Consider the following 19414-nt stretch of genomic DNA (forward strand, 5'->3'; position numbering starts at 1 on the left):
ATTTTTTGTCTCTGGCTTTCATAGCGGTCAGTATTTCAGTGTGCATCCACGGCTCAGCGCGATTTTTCACCCTGGTGGTTCATGTAACAACCGCAAATTCACATATTTTTTGCAATAGGCCCCTCCCATTGTCATGCTCCCTTTTAGCCAATTGACATGAACAACACACACACTTGACCTCCGTGTCCAATTCCATCCTAGGGCGAAACCTGTGGCCACTAAAGGGTGGGGAAATCTTTGTGGACCAACCAACCGACCAAACAACCTATAGAGCTGCTGGTTGCAGATAAAAATGTAAAAGACTTAAGTACAATTTGACTTTTGTCAGAGGGATTGCTTTTATATCAGGATAGTTCTACTTTTTTGTTTTCTGCTTTATATTTTCAATGCAGCAACAACAACAACAACAATAACAACAACAACAACAACACCAACAACAACAACAACAACAACAACAACAACAACAACAACAACAACAACAACAACAACAACAACAACAACAACAACAATGACAACACAGTCATGATGTGTTCAGAAAATGTCTACACCATATTAAGTTACTCATCAATAGAATCACAAAGATCCAACAGTGGGCTACTTGTTATGATCAGACCTCCCCCGCAACAATCAATGGCCATTACAATTGTAAATTGGACAAAATAATCGCGTGTAAACAGTGGGATCAGCCCCGCAGCGACACATGAACATATTATGGTTTTGTTATTGAGCGGAATACAGATGATATGTAATGAATCTCCCCTGCATGGTGGTGTTCAATAACCCTCAGCCATCGCACCCTAGCAGCAGCAGCTATCGATTCCATCTAAATAACTGTGGGCCGAGCCTCTGTCTACAATGTTATTGATTCCCTGTATTCTGCAGAGGTGTAAAATGCAAAGCTTTTTTCAAATGTATTTATTTTTGTATTTTTTGCTTTGATTCCAAGTTGTATCTAGTGGTGAAAATGTTACACTATAAGGTGTTTTGTTCAGATAAAAACAGCCTAAATAGGTATATTTATCGGGTAAATCTGGGCCTCTGTTAGAGACCAACTGGCAGCCATCGATTGAATCAAAACAACTGTGGCCCGAGCTTCTGGATACAGGATCATTGATTCCCTCTATTCTTGCTCAGCAGAAGCATAAAGCATGAACTGTATTTTAACTTATTCAAGCTCTTATCTAATGTTGAATTCTGGAACAGATTTCTTTTTAATATATATATTTTTTAAACAAACATCTCAATGCTGTGGCTTTTAACTGTCAACTCAATTGTTATTATGAGCTTGATCTTGAAAATGCTTGTCACGAAGGAATTAATTAAGGAATTGAAGCTTTCTTTGTTTGATCTTCTAAACCTCCCCCCCCCCCCCTCACAGCTTCAGCACCGCCTACCAGTGCATCTACTACTCCCCAGAGCACACAGCCAAAGCCCAGGAGGTGTTGAGCACCGTGAGCCAGCTGCAGCCCCTCATCTCCAGCCTAGCCGACCAGCTCCTCCAAGCAGCCCAGCAGCACTCACCCCCAGGCCTGAGGGACTCACTCAAGAACCTGGCTGACAAGGTGAGAGCCAACCTACCACCCCCAAAGTCCCACCACACACCTTTTGTATTAGCAAGAGGAGTTGAAGGTATGCAGGGTTATTGTGTATAGTACAGTGTTTCTGCCTGAAATCTGCCTGCCATACGGCCCTGGAGCAATGGTGGTCTGCTGTATGTCAAACTGCGTTTTTCCCTACTGGATAGATTGTGTCAAACTTTGTTTCAAGGTGCCTCGTTCATACTCTTCACAGACGTTTAGTAAGCCACACCCTACCTTAACCAGATACATACACAGCCTACATACAGTAAGTGCCATGGTTCGTTGTGTCAGTGATCAAAGCAAGCTAATGGCCCAGTCATAATACCCACCTCTTGTTAGAGTGTAACCATCTAACAAGCCAAATTAACATTGAAATACATAATGATATTAGGTTGACTGTATAACCTTAATACCTACCCTGTATACCTTTAATAATGCCAGTATAAACACCTCATCTACAGCATAAGATACAACATCATTCACACTTGTGTTGGAACTCATTACTACAGAGATCGTAACTACGTAATATTACCGTTGAGCGTCAAACACGTAAAACAAGTTTTTTTCCGATTTTAATATTCGATACACTCACGGACCTCTGTGTTATCATTGGAACTCATTCTGAGACCTCGAGAGTGCAATGCCGGCCGAATCCTGCTAGGTGGCAGTATCGCCTACCCTATGAAACCTTATTTCACACTGTGTGTAACATTTTATATGGTCCGGGCGGAGAATTTGGACCCGGGCAAGTGAAACGCTTCATTCGAGCAAATTGGAACGTGTCCAGCACACTTATATTTTGTGCCATTTCATGTCAAGGACCCGATGGACATCAATACTGGAAATTGCGATCAGACAATTGGAATATTCATTTTTGGAATAACTCCTAGCAAAGGTAAGGACTATTATGACATCAATCCTACTTTAATCCTACAATGATTTCACATCGATCACAACGGTCAACGTATGTAGTATTCAAAATGTATGCCGTTGCTGACGATCAGAACATCACAAAACGCCTTCATGCCTTCATGATGAAACATAATACCTATTATATACCTTTGATTTGGAAATAATATCGTGTTCAGGCGAGCAACGCAAACGACTTTCGCAAAATGCACCTAGCGCTCCATGACTCAGCTTCCAGGAATTAGCCTGGATCACTCTGAAACTATACAATATTCACCACAGGATAACACGTGAACATATACATGAACATTTTTTGTAGTGTCTGTCAAATGAGCCAGACTATTTTCTCCATAGCTATAATATAGAATATACAATAGATCCGTAAAGATCCTGAAATGTCGTGAAAATAGGCAATGGAACGCTGGCGCTAGAGAGCAGAGATGGGCGCTAGCTACGGCGTTGAATGAGTTAACAATTGTTTGTATTGAGCCGTACTGTATTGTACCCATTCTGCAATCTGTTAATAAAGTTTTCAATCTATCAATCTATCAATCCTCCACACACTGGAAAAAACAAACAACTTAAATCATCATACATTGTCTCAACTTCAAGTAACCTCAGCTTTTTTTTCTTCTTTTTTTAAGTTGAAGCAACTAAGCAATTAAATGATATTTAATATCCGCTCTCGCCGACTAATCTCAAGCCTATCTCAATCTCTTTTATTGATCCTCCAATCACAACTGTTGCATTCCCTTGGACAAGCAACAGTTGTGATTGGAGGATCAAGAAAAGAGGGCCAGGTTTGAGATAGGTCAATTTGTTGATTCAACTAGAAAAAAGCCAATGCAAAAGGCTAGTTGAAAATACAAGTTGTTTTTACAGGGCAGTTGCCCTTTACAGGCCACACCCCCACCCTTGAACCTTAGAATTTCAAAGCACCTGTTTGATCATCAGTCTCATTACTGTACACAGCCACATATACAGCAATACAAGGCAGAAGAGCAATGCATCAACTGATGAAGGCCTTTTGATTTCCAATCAGTCTAGTAGTTGCAATAATAGTATAGGCCCAGTACTCCTCCTAAGAAACAACAATAATTTGCTCAGAAACTCTGCATTCAGGCCTAAAGCCAATAGCTTGTGTTGGAACTCCTTACTACAGAGATCGAAAAGGTTCTAATTGAAGAGGAAAACAATACTAATGGAGTAAATTAAACTTGGTCTGCCGTGGTAAATGGAAGGAAAAGAAAGAGAAGTCTTCTGCCCTTTAACCCTGACATTTCATTTGACATTCCAGTGAATAATTATTATGCTCCTTTGACTGAGCACTTGGATTACTTCACTGAGTTCCCACTCCTAACAGCTAAAGATGCTAACATCCCAACCTTTACTTCAATGAGGAAACGACCGGCCAATCCAGCTTCATGCAGCGGATCATCCGCTCGATATGGCCCCCAGCCCGGGAACAAGAGAGCGCATAGGGACCACTCTTCCCTACATCGACCCTCACAGTCTGCACTTGCACTGTCACCCCCCCTCATCCTCCTCCTCCTCCTCCTCCTCCTCCTCCTCCTCCTCCTCCTCCTCCTCCTCCTCCTCCTCCATGGACCCTGGGGGACCTGTTGTCTACTCTCTCCCAGTGGCAGCTGAAAATCACCCAAGGCTTTCCATCCACAATGGAGGTTTCCATGAGGGCCAACCCAAAGTCATCTTGATTGGTGACTCCGTCATCAGGTCTATTCAACTTCCCTGTGACTGTTTTTCTAGTGCTAAACTAAAGACACTGAAAGAGAAAACCGATACGGTGTTTTTCTCTACCACTTATAGTACTAAGGCCCTTGCTGTTCGCAATATAATTAAAATGAATTGGAGCTTGATCCAATGTGATGAGGCCCTGTCTAACATATTCCCTGACCCACCCCTCTGTACATTTAGGAGAGCTCCCAATCTCGGAGATAAATTAGTACGAAGCCATCTACCGGCAGATGTCAAATCTACATGGTTACCGATCCTATAGGAACATATAGATGTGGTCACTGCAAACAATGCGATGTGGTGATAAGATCAAAAGGTTTTACCCACCCAGTTACAAAACAGACATATACTTCTAACAGCTTTATTAATTGTCAAACGACACATGTTATTTATATACTGTCTTGTTCCAAATGTGACTCTTTTTATGTTGGTCGTACGAAACGCCGCCTACTTGATCGACTGGCAGATCATAAATATGCTATCAAAACTAACAACATGGATTATGCAATGGCTAAACATATTCATGAAGTTCACCATAGTACCTCTGCTTTATTTACAGCTATCGGAATTGACAGTGTTCCGCTCACGTCTAGAGGAGGAAATAGACAAAGAATTCTAAACCAGAAAGAAAGTCGCTGGATCGATAGACTACAGGCCACCTCACTCCCAGGTTTAAATGATTCCATAGACATGGTATCATTTTTATAGGCCAGTAGATCACTTTATTTATTTATTGTATTTATACATTGTTATTTATTGTATTTTGATAGACTACAGGCCACCTCTTTGCAGGTTTAAATGACTCTACGGACATACTGTCACTTTTATAGGCTAAGTAGATTACATTATAGTATTATTATTTTTTTATCTTGCATTACTCAATGCTCTTACATTGTTGTTTTTTGAGAATTTTTGATAATTGTTTATATTATTGATCTATTCTATGTTTGTTTTGACTCATTTCTTTATGTTGTTATAATATTTTGAGTTTGTGTGTATATATACTTATATAATATACAAATTTGTTTATTTCTATTTAGTATTATTTCTTCAACTCAAGTTGATAATGTTGCTTTGCCTTCATTTAATTGGGACCAGCTGTCCCCCATTGTAATTAGTCACTCCCTGAGTTATGTTTTTTCCTTTTCCTCTATTTAGTCACAGTATTGTTTTTGTCACAGCTACAACACCCTGAAGAAGGCCATGTAGGCCGAAACATGTCGGTTTTTTAAAAAGATTTTTCTAAATAATGTAAGCCAATAATTAAAGGCTTTTTAAAAAATTGTAGAGCTGCCTTGGATCTCAACCTTTCTTTTATAAGCATATTCCAGTAGTGATGAAAATGAAGATCAAACTGAACCATCAAGAAAAAGAAAATGACACACAAAAGATGGGACGTGAAGAGTCTGAAAGGAGAAACCATGAAGAGACGATACAGAAACGAAGTGAACAAAACATTAGAAAATAGAGAGTTAGCAGATATTGAAGATCCACAAGAACTATGGACAAAACTGAAAGAAAAACTGGGAAGCGTTGCAGACATAATCTGTGGTAAACCAGAAAAAGTTGAGAAACAAGAGTGGATGACGAAAGACATTCTGGATGAGATGAAAAAGAGAGCAGACATGAAGAATGCGGACAGACAAACTGAATACAACAGAGCAAAACGAAAAGTACAGAAGATGTGTAGAGATGCAAAAGAGAAGTATTATAAAGAAAAATTCAAGGAAATTGAAGATCTAGACAAGAAGCACAACCCTCTCATGTACAACAAGATCCAACAACTAACAAGGAAGAGGAAAAAAACAACCCAAGGTGTCAGAGACAAAGAAGGAAAACTGCTCCTTGACGAGAAGGAAATCAATAGATGGGCAGAGTATGTGGAAACACTATACAAAGACCAGAACAGAACATCAGACACACAGGAATTAGTCTAGAAGAGATATAAAAAGTCCAGATCACGAAAAAAGAAGTTGAAGAGGCTGTGAAGTCACTGGCCACGGACAGATCGCCCGGCGAGGATGAGATCCCTGCTGAACTGATTAAGAACTCTGGTGACAGATGCATCAAGCTCCTTGTGAAACTGGTAAACAACATCTATAACTCAGGAAATATTCCAAATGATTTCCTAAAATCAATGTTCATTCCGATCCCAAAGACGGGAAGAGCCACAGAATGCAACAATTACAGGACTATCAGTTTGATATCTCATGCATCAAAAGTACTCCTGAAAATCATCAAGAACAGACTAGAACCCATAATTGAACATCAGCTCTCGGATAGCCAAATGGGTTTTCGCAAAGGAAAAGGAACAATAGATGCAATCTGCCAACTCAGAATCATTGGTGAAAAATCGATAGACCAACAGAAGAAGCTGTATATTTGCTTCATAGATTTCACGAAGGCCTTCGACAGAGTTGAACATACAACATTGATGAGAACAATGGAAGAATTCAAAATACCAGTTTCTGACCGAAGAATAATTGCCAACTTATACTGGAGGCAGAAGGCTAATGTTAGAATAGGAAAGGAGAAATCAAGAGACTTCCCGGTGGAGAAGGGTGTAAGACAAGGATGCATCTTGTCCCCTGTACTCTTTAATATGTACAGTGAATCACTGATGAAAAAAGGTCTGAGAGGAGGGAAAGGAGTAAAACTTGGCGAAGAGAACATCACCAATATAAGATACGCGGATGACACTGCTATAGTCTGTAACTGTCAAGAAGATCTACAGGACATGATGAATAAGACGATAGGGGGCGGTATTTGCCCTTTTCGAGCTCAGAGCCAGTCCCAATGATAACATGAGGCTGGATGGATGAAAATGAATGGATATCGTTAATAAAAAAAATAACGATTAAATAACGAGATTTCTCGTCATTGGCACTCAACGCATGGCATCCAATGTTTAAGAGTTTACATAAAAATCTTGATCATGTCAAGATACTTGTCATGCAGTCTAACCCAATCCTGATGTTAAGTGAAACCTGGCTTAAGAAAAGTGATTCTGACTTGGATGTAACTCTAGACAATTAAAACCTGTTTAGAGCGGATAGGACTGGGAGAGGGGGGTATTTATGTTACGTTTATTTTGTACGTGACTTTTAAACAATGTAACACAATTCTTGTTTTAAAAATAGATTTGGGACCCAATCGTTCTGTTAATGGAGTCTATAGACCCCTATCAGCCGATGTTAAATCTATTGATAGGATAGCAGAGTTACTATCTCAGTACTCAAATGTAGTAGTAGCCTTGGATTATCTCAGTAAGTTACTGAACCCACCAGGCAAAATCTAAAAAATTATTCTAGGTCAAGTATAATTTCCAAAAAGAAATCAAATAAAACTGATAATTGCGTATGGTGTCAGTGATCACTGTCCTATAGCTTGTGTTAGAAACTCTCGATTAGAGAAATCAGTCTCCCACTATTAACAAAAGGAATATGAAAAACTTTAGTGATCAAGTTTCAAGTTTGTACATTACAGTGAAATGCTTGGTTCTGTATGAGCCCCCTGAGAATGTGCTTCATACAGTAAAAGAAAAAGTCCAAACACATATAGAATAGAATAGAATATACATGGATGGGTTAGTGTTACATTGAGTCCACATTGAGCACCCTAGATGGCCTGGGGATAGAAGCTCCTTTTGAGTCTCCCTGTACTGGCCATGAGACTCCGGTAGCGCTTGCCTGACCGCAGCAGTGCAAAGAGGCCATTGTTTGGGTGGCTAGAGTCTTTGACTATTCTCTTAGCATTGGAGAATAGGCCTGCCCTCTCATCGTTTGAAGAGATCAGGCCCACCATTGCTGTGTCATCAGCAAACTTAACGATTGTGTTGCTGTTGTGCTTTGCCACACAGTCATGCGTGTAAAGCGAGTAGAAGAGGGGGCTCAGAACACAGCCCTGGGGGGCACCTGTGTTGAGAGTGATGGATGAGGAGGTGCAGTTACCTGCTCTCACCACTTGGGGTCTTCCTGTCTGAGCTTGACGACAAGATTGGATGGGACTATGGTGTTGAATGCTGAGTTGTAGTCAATAAATAGCATTCTCACATAGTTCCCCTGCCTCTTGTCCAGGTGTGATGCTGCCGTGTGCAGCACATGGGCTATGGTGTCCTCCATGGACCTGTTGGGGTGGTATGCAAATTGCAGGGGGTCCAGGGTGTTGGGGAAGGAGGAACATATGTAGCCCTTCACTAGCTTCTCAAAGCATTTCATGGCTATGGAAGTGAGAGCTACTGTACAGGGCGATCTAGGCAAGTGGGCGTGGCAGAACCACAATTCTCCTCCCTACAGAGATTAGAAATGGTGACTCGTTGATCTCGGAACAAAAAAGGTCTGTTTAGCCATCAACAAACCTTTTATCAAAGCTGGTCATCTATTTGAGAATAGCATGTAGGGCCACCTGGTGGACAAGATCATGAACGAACTGTGGAGAATAATGCACTTTGTAAATGCTGGCCACCTATTAGAGATAGATTACACAGGGGACCCTTCTGGTGGTGGGGAGCCCTGTACATTCTGGTGGAGGGAGCCCTGTACATTCTGGTGGGGGGAGCCCTGTACATTCTGGTGGGGGGAGCCCTGTACATTCTGGTGGAGGGAGCCCTGTACATTCTGGTGGGGGGAGCCCTGTACATTCTGGTGGGGGAGCCCTGTACATTCTGGTGGGGCGAGCCCTGTACATTATGGTGTGGGGGAGTGCTGTACATTCTGGTGGGGGGGAGCGCTGTACATTCCATGTGCAGCACTTCAAGCCATTGATACCAGCAAATGGACAGGATGGATTGGATCCTTTTTTCCCTCAAACTGGTTGCACCATTGGTTTCGGAACATATAACACATATATTGAATAGGGATGTCCCGATCCGATCACGTGATCGGGATCTGGGCCGATCACGTGATTTTCAGAGGATCGGGATCAGGAATAAAAAATAAATTAAATCGCGAGTAAAATAATTTATTTTATTTTATTTTATTCAACAAACATGACCATGTTCAGTTCTTAAACTCATACTGAGGCCTTAGTTTTGGTTTTAAATTACATATCATCATTCATTTATTTATTGTCACACAGAGCAGAAGAATTTGCCAAAACAAATGCATTTCCTTTGATTTACACTGTCGCACGACAGTGACGTATGCCGAAAATAGCAGATCTCACAACGTGTTGCTCCCGCAAGTAAACACAGGCAGGTTATGTCCACCTGATGACTCGGAGCAGCTACACAAAATGTCAGAAGTTTGGAAGCATTTTAAAATTTAAACCAAAGCCAGTCCAATATAGCCAGTTGCAATGTTTGTAAGGCGGACGTTCAACGTTATGTGACTAGAGCGAGCAAAGGAATGGGGGACGTCTGGTCCTCTGACAAACAGCTGTTTTGAATGCCTCGTTTGAATGAAGAAAGTTCACCTGGATTCGCACATTCGCTTTGTGAGGATTATTATTGCAGTAATATCATGGTATAATCCAATTTAGACCGTGATACCAATGGAATTTTTTTTGGTCACTACCAGAATGGATGATGGAAATCCCATGATTATAAGTTTTTGGGAAATACCATGATACCATGATACGGATCTTGTATCTCCAATTGTGTTGATTTTCTTTTTTTATTTGAATTGAAAGTTGATATTTCCATTTTATGACCCTAAGGACCACAAAACCCATTCAAAACCTCAAATGTATGAATTCATAAATACACAGGGGTCAATCTGAAAACTTTTTTTGAAAAGTTGACCCTTTTGGCGGTGTAAGGTTTTCCTCCCCCGACAGCAATGGACTAGTCCCTGCAGACTAGAGCCCTAGCAAGATGGCGCTGCTAAGACTGGCTGCCTATCTGTGCGCTCCGTCGAGACTGTGCTTACTTTTGTTAATATTTATAGTTTTAAGAGTTTTGTTTGTACCAATGGTTGGTGCATTTAATGTGTATGACCGTCAGTCAAATCAAATCAAATTTATTTATAAGGCCCGACAACACACGTTAATGTCCCCATGGGCCGTACAGGTCTTCTTTAAACAAGTCAAGAAGAAAACATAACAATAAGTCAAGAACAGAACAAGAACACCATAAGGTCCAACATTTTTTAGATGAATGCTAATAAATGAAAGAATGCAAGCACTCCCAGACATACCCCACGCGAAGGTAAGGAAAAACTCACTAAAACCTAACAATAGGGAAAAAAGCTCCACAGGCAGTGTGGAGGAGAGAAACCTTAGAAGGGCCATTCAAGGGGGGATCTCCCTTCTTAGATGTTTGTGATAGTAGTGTTGCAGATGGACAGTTGGTAAGCATGCACTCATGTGTGTAGTGAAACACAGATGAGTGCATGCAATAGCAACTGAACATTTTGAAAGATTAAAGATAGAGCTAATAGCGATAGCAACTGAACATTTTGAAAGTCACTCAAGTGACTTTGGATTACGGGAAATTTACCAACTGGATTACTCTCTGGATCAGCTCGCTGAACAACAACAATGGCCTGCTGAGATCTTGAGGACATCAGGACCATACCTCGGCCCACGCAACAACAAAGGAACCAGGCGACGAGGAAGAAGAGCCGGTGTCCGAAACAGACTGCGGTCCAGGCGACACAGACGCCACTGCCCAGCATATTGCTAGCCAATGTACAATCAATAGACAATAAACTGGATGACATCAGAGCAAGGATTCAATTCCAAAGAGACGTTAGAGACTGTAACGTTCTCTGCTTCATCGAGACGTGGTTGATGCCGGACGTCCCAGACCACGCCATTCAACCAGCCGATCACTTCTTCATCCACCGCAAGGATCGAACAGCAGAATCCGATAAACAGCAAGGAGGTGGGATAGCCTTCATGTTGAACAACAATTGGAGCGATCCAGGCAACGTGAAGGAGCTTTCGAACCACTGCTCCCCCAACCTGGAGTATATATCCATCAAGTGTCAGCCTTTCTTTCTCCCGAGAGAGTTAACGTCGATCATCTTGGTTGGAGTGTACATCCCACCACAAGCAAACACAGGCGACGCGCTGTCCAAACTCCACGACGAGGTAAATAAACTCCAAGCAGCTGACGCTGAAGCTGCTATTGTGGTTGTGGGTGATTTCAATAGCGCCAACCTGAGAAGAGTATTGCCGGAGTTCTACCAGCATGTGACTTGTAACACCAGAGGCGGTAACATTTTAGACCATTGTTACTCGCAATTTAAATGTGGTTACAAATCTCATTCTGCCAGTGGTTTCGGCAAATCTGATCATAACGATATCTTCCTTCTTCCAAAATATAAACAAAGTCTCAAGCGTGCCCCGGTAGTCTCGCGAGAGGTGCAGAAATGGTCTGTGGGATCAGAGGAAACGCTACAGGCTGCACTTGAATGTACAGACTGGGGTGTGTTCCGAGATAACACAGATAGCATTAATGACTACACGGAGACAGTGCTGGACTTTGTTTGTACTTTGGTGGAAGAAACAAAACCCACTACCAGAATTAGAGTTTACCCAAACCAAAAGCCCTGGGTAGACAAATCCGTCCGTGAGGCTCTGAAAGCGCACACCTCATCCTACAACGCCGGGCTTGTGGCAGGCAACATGAATGACCACAAGGTGGCGATATGCAACGTGAGGAGGGCAGTGAAAGAAGCAAAGAGGCGCTACAGGGATAAAATTGAACTCCAATATGAACAGGCTGACTCTAGAGCTATGTGGCAGGGCCTCAGAACGATGACAGATTACAAAGGCACCTCCCTCAAGCTGAACAGTGACATCTCTTTTTTTTTTTAAACAATATGTTTATTGGTATTTTCTTTTTTTTTCAGTTTTACAGCATCAGTTCAACAGTTCAACAACCATACAAAAGGAAATGCTGCCAACTCCCCCCCCCCCCCGAGTTACAGAAAAATAGATGCAAATGAACCCCCCCCCCCCCTGAAAGAAAAAAATCAAGTATATAAAAAAAAAATCGGCCAGACCCCCCCTCCCCTCCCCCAGACTAGGACCTCGACAAATTCATTTTTTTCTTTTTTTACACATTTTGAGAGTTTTGTAAACCCAGTTACACCCGTCTAACAGGTGCCCATACCTCTACACCAAACAAATAAATATCTACCATTACATCTTTTCTCTTCAAAGAGCAACTAATAACATTTACAGTATCATTCATTGCAATATATACCCTTCAGAAAGACAAAGGGGAGCTTCAATAATAGCCTACATCGTCAACCTACTATGATATCTGTTCTAAGTATTGCCTAAACCCAGCCCAGCATTTATCAAAGAGACGTGGTTTTTTCTTAAGATTGAACATTATTTTCTCTGATGCCATGTACGAAGCGATTTCACTAAGCCATATAGACATGGGGGGGATTCAGCACTTTTCCACAGCATGGCAATACACTTGTTCCCTGCAATCATGGCCAATTTAATGATCCGCACCTTGCCTCTCTTATCTGGAGAAATGTCAGACATGTCTCCTAATAATGCTAATTTAGGCGTACATGGGATCTCAAACCCTGTGACCTCTTCGAGAATCTCCCAAATTGAGCCCCAGTAAGGTCTCAGTTTGTTACATTCCCAGAACATGTGGAGCAGGCTACCTGTTTCCGTTGAGCACCTAGGGCAAAGGTCAGAGATAGCCTCATTCATCCTGTGAAGTCTTTCCGGCGTAAAATAGGTTTTATGGAGAATGTTAAATTGCATACGTTTATGTCGAGTGTTATATGAAAAAGATAGTGCAGACTCACATAGTGATTCCCATTCATCTTCATCAAAGGTACAGTCCAGGTCCCGCTCCCATTTGTTCTTGGCATTTATGGGTATAATTTCTGTACTGGTCAGAATTCTATCATATGTTATTGATAGGATGCCTCTAGTGTGAATAACTCCTTTTAGAATATCATCTATGAGGAGGTGTTTTGGAAGAGTGGAGTTTCCTCCCTGACCTGTACCTATGAAGTGTCTGACGTAACTGTTCAAAGGGCATAAGTATGTTATTATCATATAGGTCCCCAAAAGTTTTAATTCCCTGAGTGTACCACTTCTTGGTGATGCCATCTCTAAGTGATTCTGGCAAAGCTGGATTGTTGTGGAAGGGAGTCTTCCTGTGAAATGCAATAAAGCTACCAAGATGTGTCTGAATCTCAAACCATGTTCTTGCTGTGTGTTTAATAAATGGGTTATCTGAACTATTCTTCAGGGTGTGGTACTTCCTGATAAAAGGAATTCCGGCCAGCGGTACGTCCATCGTATGGCATTGTTCTATTTGTCTCCAGGCAGGGGAATTAATCGACTCATTCTGCCAATTCCACAGAGCCCTTGTCTGTGCAGCCCAGTAATAGCGTTGGAAGTCCGGGAGTTTCAGTCCACCACACTGGGGGGAATTATATAGGGTTTTAATTTTAATTCTAGGGACCTTCCTTCTCCATATGAATGCAGATATTATCCTTTGTACTTTCTTGAAGAAGTTCTTATGTATAGATATAGGGAGGGTTTGAAAACGATTAGCGAGAGAGGCAGCTGCATCCATCTATCTAGGTCCTTCTCCATCTTTTTAAGTAGTGGGTCATGATTTAGTAAGAAAATTGTATCTATTTGGTTCGGGATTTTTAGACCCAAATATGTTACAAATTGTGAGTTCCACTGGAAGGGGAAATTGGACCTTGGCATTTTTTCGGCTAGTGAGTTAAGTGGCATGGCCACGCTTTTTTGTGCATTAATCTTGTAGCCTGAGATTACATTATACTTTGACAGTGTTTCCATAAGGGCAGGCATGGATGAGTCAAGATTGGTTAGAAACAGGACTATGTCGTCCGCGTATAAAGAGATGACATGGCTCTCAGGACCCACCTTGATCCCACTAATAGCTTTATGTGACCTTATTGCTATAGCCAGGGGTTCGATTACCAGCGCAAAAAGTGTCGGGGAAAGAGGGCAACCCTGCCTAGTACCGCGCCTTAGAGGGAAAGAAGGTGAAATCTCGGAGTTGGTCTGTATCCTGGCTGTAGGGTTAAGGTACAGCATATGGATCATTCTTAGCATATTTGGTCCAAAGTTCATTTTTTGTAGAACAGCGAAGAGAAAGTGCCACTCTACTCGGTCAAATGCCTTCTCCGCGTCCAACGAGATCGCTATGACTGGGTCTTCTATGGATTTGGCACAATGCGTCAAGTTAATAAATCTTCTCACGTTGTCTATTAATGAGCGATTTTGTATGAAACCGGTCTGGTCCGTATTAATAAGTGAGGAGGTTACGCTCTCAAGTCGAGTGGCTATGATTTTAGTAAAATTTTTATATTCGTTGGAAAGGATCGAAATTGGTCTGTACGACCCGCATAAGGTAGGGTCCTTCACTGGTTTTGGCAGGACTATAATAACATTCACATTTACATTTACATTTAGTCATTTAGCTGACGCTTTTATCCAAAGCGACTTACAAGTTCTGTACGACAAGCCATCAGGAAGGGCACAACTCTATCAGCTGAGTAACAATGTTCATCAAAGTGTTGAGTGCTACAGTGTAGGTTAGTTTATTAGGACAAGTGCATGACAGTATGGTTAGTTAGGGTTAGATAATTTTTTTTTCTTTTCTTTTTTAATTCAGATAATGGTTGAAGAAGTGCGTCTTTAGTCGACGGCGAAAGATTGGACGTGTTTCGGCTGTCCTAACTGGGGTGGGTAGTTCATTCCACCATTGTGGGGCAAGGATTGAGAATAGGCGACTTCTCTTTGATAACCCTCCCGGAGCTTGGATAGGAGTAGGTCTGAGGCGGCCAGAAGATGCAGAGCGTAGGGGTCTTGAGGGTGTGTAGTTAGAGACCATTGACCGGAGGTAGGCGGGAGCAGTTCCCTTTGCCGCACGGTATGCTAGGTCGAGGGCCTTGAAGCGGATTCGTGCAGCAATGGGGAGCCAGTGCAGGTCCCTAAGAAGTGGGGTGACATGGGCCGACTTCGGTAGGTTTGAGATCAGGCGGGCCGCTGCGTTGCTCAAGGGTATCAGGTAGTTGGTCATTCTCAATGGAGTAGTTGAACATTTCTAGGAGAGGGTCTATCAATTTGCTAATAAATGCCTTGTAGAACATTGTAGGTAGTCGAGGCTATCACCGAAGCTAGCTTGCACTCCCTCCATTTCCTTAACACGTTGCCTGGTTGTCACTGATAAGTCTTTCCACCGAGATGCTTAGAGAGTTCATCTTAAGTTCCATCATGGCTTGAATTCTGTCGAATACTTTCTCCAGTTCCCCAGTAAACCATATCGGCGGTGTTTCATCGTTAGCTTCGACGTTAGCTGCATTAGCTTCCCCGTTAGCCGGTGCGTTAGCTCCTTGTGGTCTCACGCTAGCACTATTGCTAACGCCGGGCGATGTCACCGTCTTCCTGCTCGGTTCGGTCCTTTTGGGTGGCATTTCTTTGTTGGTTATGTGCTTAATAAGCGTGGGTTGACATAAACTGAAGTTAGGCGGAGTATGTTCGATACATCAGGTTTTTCAGGATTTTTGTGTAGGAGCCCGTTCCACTATGTCCTTCCTCTACGCCGCCATCTTGAACAGTGACATCTCCTTAGCAAATGATCTCAATACCTTCTATGCGAGGTTTGAGGCTGGGAATAACAGCACCAGCCTACAATCCACTGCAATGGAGGGGGGGGGGACACTGCTGATGGAGACTCAGTGTTCAGGGTAACAGAACATGAGGTGAGGAGGACCTTTAAGAAAGTGAATATCAGGAAGGCAGCAGGACCGGACGGTATCCCCGGCCGCGTCCTAAAAGTCTGTGCAGACCAACTGGCCCCGGTATTCACTGACATATTTAACCTGTCCTTGGAACAGGCTGTCATCCCCACCTGTCTGAAGAAGTCCACTATTATCCCTGTACCCAAAAAATCCAAGCCTGCTTGCCTCAACGACTACCGCCCTGTAGCTCTCACCTCCATAGCCATGAAATGCTTTGAGAAGCTAGTAAAGGGCTACATCTGCTCCTCCCTCCCCATCAACCTGGACCCCCTGCAATTTGCATACCGCCCCAACAGGTCCACGGAGGACGCCATAGCCCATGTGCTGCACACAGCAGCATCACACCTGGACAAGAGGCAGGGGAACTATGTGAGAATGCTGTTCATCGACTACAGCTCAGCATTCAATACCATAGTCCCCTCCAAACTCATAGCCAAGCTCAGGGACCTGGGCTTGAACTATGACCTCTGCCAGTGGCTCTTGGACTTCCTGACGGGCAGACCCCAGGTGGTGAGAGCAGGCAACTGCACCTCCTCATCCATCACTCTCAACATAGGGGCCCCCTAGGGCTGTGTTCTGAGTCCCCTCCTCTACTCCCTGTACACACATGACTGTGTAGCACAGCGGAACAACAACACAATCATCAAATTTGCTGACGACACAGTAGTGGTGTGCCTGATCTCTGCAAACGACGAGAGGGCCTACCTGGAGGAGGTCAAGGTTCTAGCGGGATGGTGTCAAGAGAACAGCCTCTCCCTGAACGTCAGCAAAACAAAGGAGATGATTGTGGACTTTAGGAGGTCGGGGGTCAGGGACTACAGCCCCCTCAGCATCGACGGGGCACCGGTTGAGAGAGTGAACAGTTTTAAGTACCTCGGAGTCCACATATCCGAGGACTTGACATGGACCTCACACATTGACAGTGTTGTGAAGAAGGCACGGCAACGCCTCTACTTCCTCAGACGCCTAAGGAAGTTCCAAGTCAGTCAGAAGATCCTTAATAACTTCTACTCATGCACAATAGAGAGCATCCTGACTGGCAATATCACCTCCTGGTTTGGGAATAGCACCGCACAAGACCGTAGCAGACTACAGAGAGTGGCCCGCTCAGCCGAACGCACAATTGGAGGGGGGATTCCCACTCTCCAGGGCATTTAGAACAAGCGGTGCATGGGCAAGGCTAAGAGAATTATCAAAGACTCGAGCCACCCAAACAACTGCCTCTTTGAACTGCTGCGGTCAGGCAAGCGATACCGGAGTCTCATGGCAAGCACAGAGAGACTCAGAAGAAGCTTCTATCCCCAGGCCATCAGGATGCTCAACGAACAATAACACTATGTACAGATGAAGCTTTTAGTATTCCTGGGCGCTTTGCCGCGACGTGCGCACGGTTATATCACGTCGTTGAAATGAATTAGGAACCCAGGCTGCTGTTCTATTTTATGCCGCCAGGAGGCGCAAAGTCATTAGACGGACGCTACAACGTCCTACACAGTATACTGTATAACGATCTGTATGTTTTGTTGTCTAAAATAAATACCATACCATATGTCTAAAGCAATGTTGCTGAATAAAATAATTAACCAGTTAAAACCTGTCGAATGGAGCAGTCAATGTGTATATTTTGTGTAGATAGCTAGTGGAGGTGCCAGGTGGGCTCTCTTTATAATGGATATATTTTGTCTAGTACCGTGGTCTAGTGGTTTATGCCCATTCCTTTCAAGCCGACGCCCGGGGTTTGAATCCCATCGTGTCTAATATATATATTTTTTTATTATTTATAAAATGAAATTGCTCGCAACGATGTGCATAATACAATAGTAATAATATATAATAAGAATCCAACCAATAGAGCGACATTGTGCAATAAACAAGTAAACAAAGTAGGGCATATCGGTATTTGTACATGAGTTATTCTGAGTCAACTTCTTGTCTGTTGTTGCTATGCAACTTCACTTGACTTGAAAAGACTTGATACCTCCCCCCATGCCCAACGATTAAAAATTAACGTTATTAAATGTATATATATTAATTCATTTTGCGCGAATCCACACTTCATTTCCCAGACCCACTTTGTTTTGAAACAACCAATCACGTTGCGCGATAGCACGAGCGATCCACAGTCAGTAAGTAATGTTACAGCTGAGTTCACTCATTCAGAACGGCGAAATGTAAAATGCTACCCAGGATTGTTGCGTTTCGTTATAAAAACTATGCAGTGATAAACAAAAAACGAATCGCAGTATGCAAAACGTGCGGTTCGAGGATCACAGATGAAGATGCAACGTCCAACTTCGTTCGACACTTGAACTAAGCTGCACAAAGATCGGTAAGTGAATGAACGAATGAATGAAAACTTTATTTAACAGATTGCAGAATGGGTACAATACAGTACAGCTCAATATACACAATTGTTAAGGGGATGCAGACTAGAGAAAGACTTTCATCTTGTTTACATCAGGGTCCCCCATAGTAACTTGGCTTGCTACAGTAGCTACAGTTAAATCAATGAGCCAGTGTGCTAACGTTATCATATACTCTCTTTTTTAGACTCTTTTTGTATCACAAACAGTACTGTATTTGTAAATCTGGTATGTCATAAATGTATAGATGTAGCAGTACTGTATCTGTATGTCATGTATGTCATGTTATGATGAATTGAAAATGGGGGACCCTGATGTAAACAAGACGAAAGTCTTTCTCTGGTCTCTTCGCTGGACTGAGACGTGACGTGATTTTAATTATAATATGCATGATGTTTTGCTTTGTACAGGCAATAATGAAGAAGTTCCCTGGAAGGAAGGATGTCTCTTTCAGGAAGGGTCCATCTGGACATCTACGGCAGGACCCCGCTGAGGAAGCAAGGAGGATCAAAGATCTTCTCCTCTTCTCTTCCTCCTCTGCACCAGCCCAGCCTGCCTCCGCTGCACCGCTACCTGCAGCCTCCTCTGAACAAGCCCTCATGAAGCTACAATGTGAGAGCAGAGTATTTAGCTTCATTATGATAAACAGCAACCTAATTATCTGCACCTCTACCTGCAGCACGTCTACCTGCAGCCTCCTCTGAACAAGCCCCCAGGAAGCTACAATGTGAGAGCAGAGTATTTAGCTTCATATGTTTAGTTTATTTTATTTATTTAGCACATTATTTAAAAAAAACAGTGCTAGGAGGGAACGAAGCCCAAAGGGCATGTACAAAGTTCCACTCCCATCTCATTGTCCATAAACAATATGAACGAAATACATGTGTAGCAAGGTCTACACACTATAGCGAAAACATGGAAGATTGACACGAGTCAGTAACAAGAACAATTATTATTATTTATTTTTTTTGATAAACAGCAACCTAATTATATACTTCAGGCTAAGTTTTGCCAATAATATTACTCAGCTCAATGAGCTTAGTCCAGCTCAATACATACAATTGTTAAGGGGGTGCAGACCTGAGAAATACTTTCGTCTTGT

The 19414-nt window shown here is 42.7% G+C and overlaps 1 protein-coding gene across 1 annotated transcript in view; it reads left to right on the forward strand.

Moving 5' to 3' along the window:
* inpp4b (inositol polyphosphate-4-phosphatase type II B) overlaps window positions 1-19414 on the forward strand; it is a gene marked incomplete at its 5' end in the record, with an annotated part of 822779 nt that overhangs the window by 663943 nt on the left and 139422 nt on the right. Inside the window, one exon of the mRNA XM_084318315.1 lies at window positions 1379-1562. Within this exon, the coding sequence (XP_084174441.1) occupies window positions 1379-1562 (184 nt within the window). The remainder of the gene's footprint in view (window positions 1-1378; window positions 1563-19414) is intronic.

This window comes from Notolepis coatsorum (genome assembly GCF_963971535.1).
Source record: "Notolepis coatsorum genome assembly, chromosome: 7".
In the NCBI taxonomy this organism is placed as follows: domain Eukaryota; kingdom Metazoa; phylum Chordata; class Actinopteri; order Aulopiformes; family Paralepididae; genus Notolepis; species Notolepis coatsorum.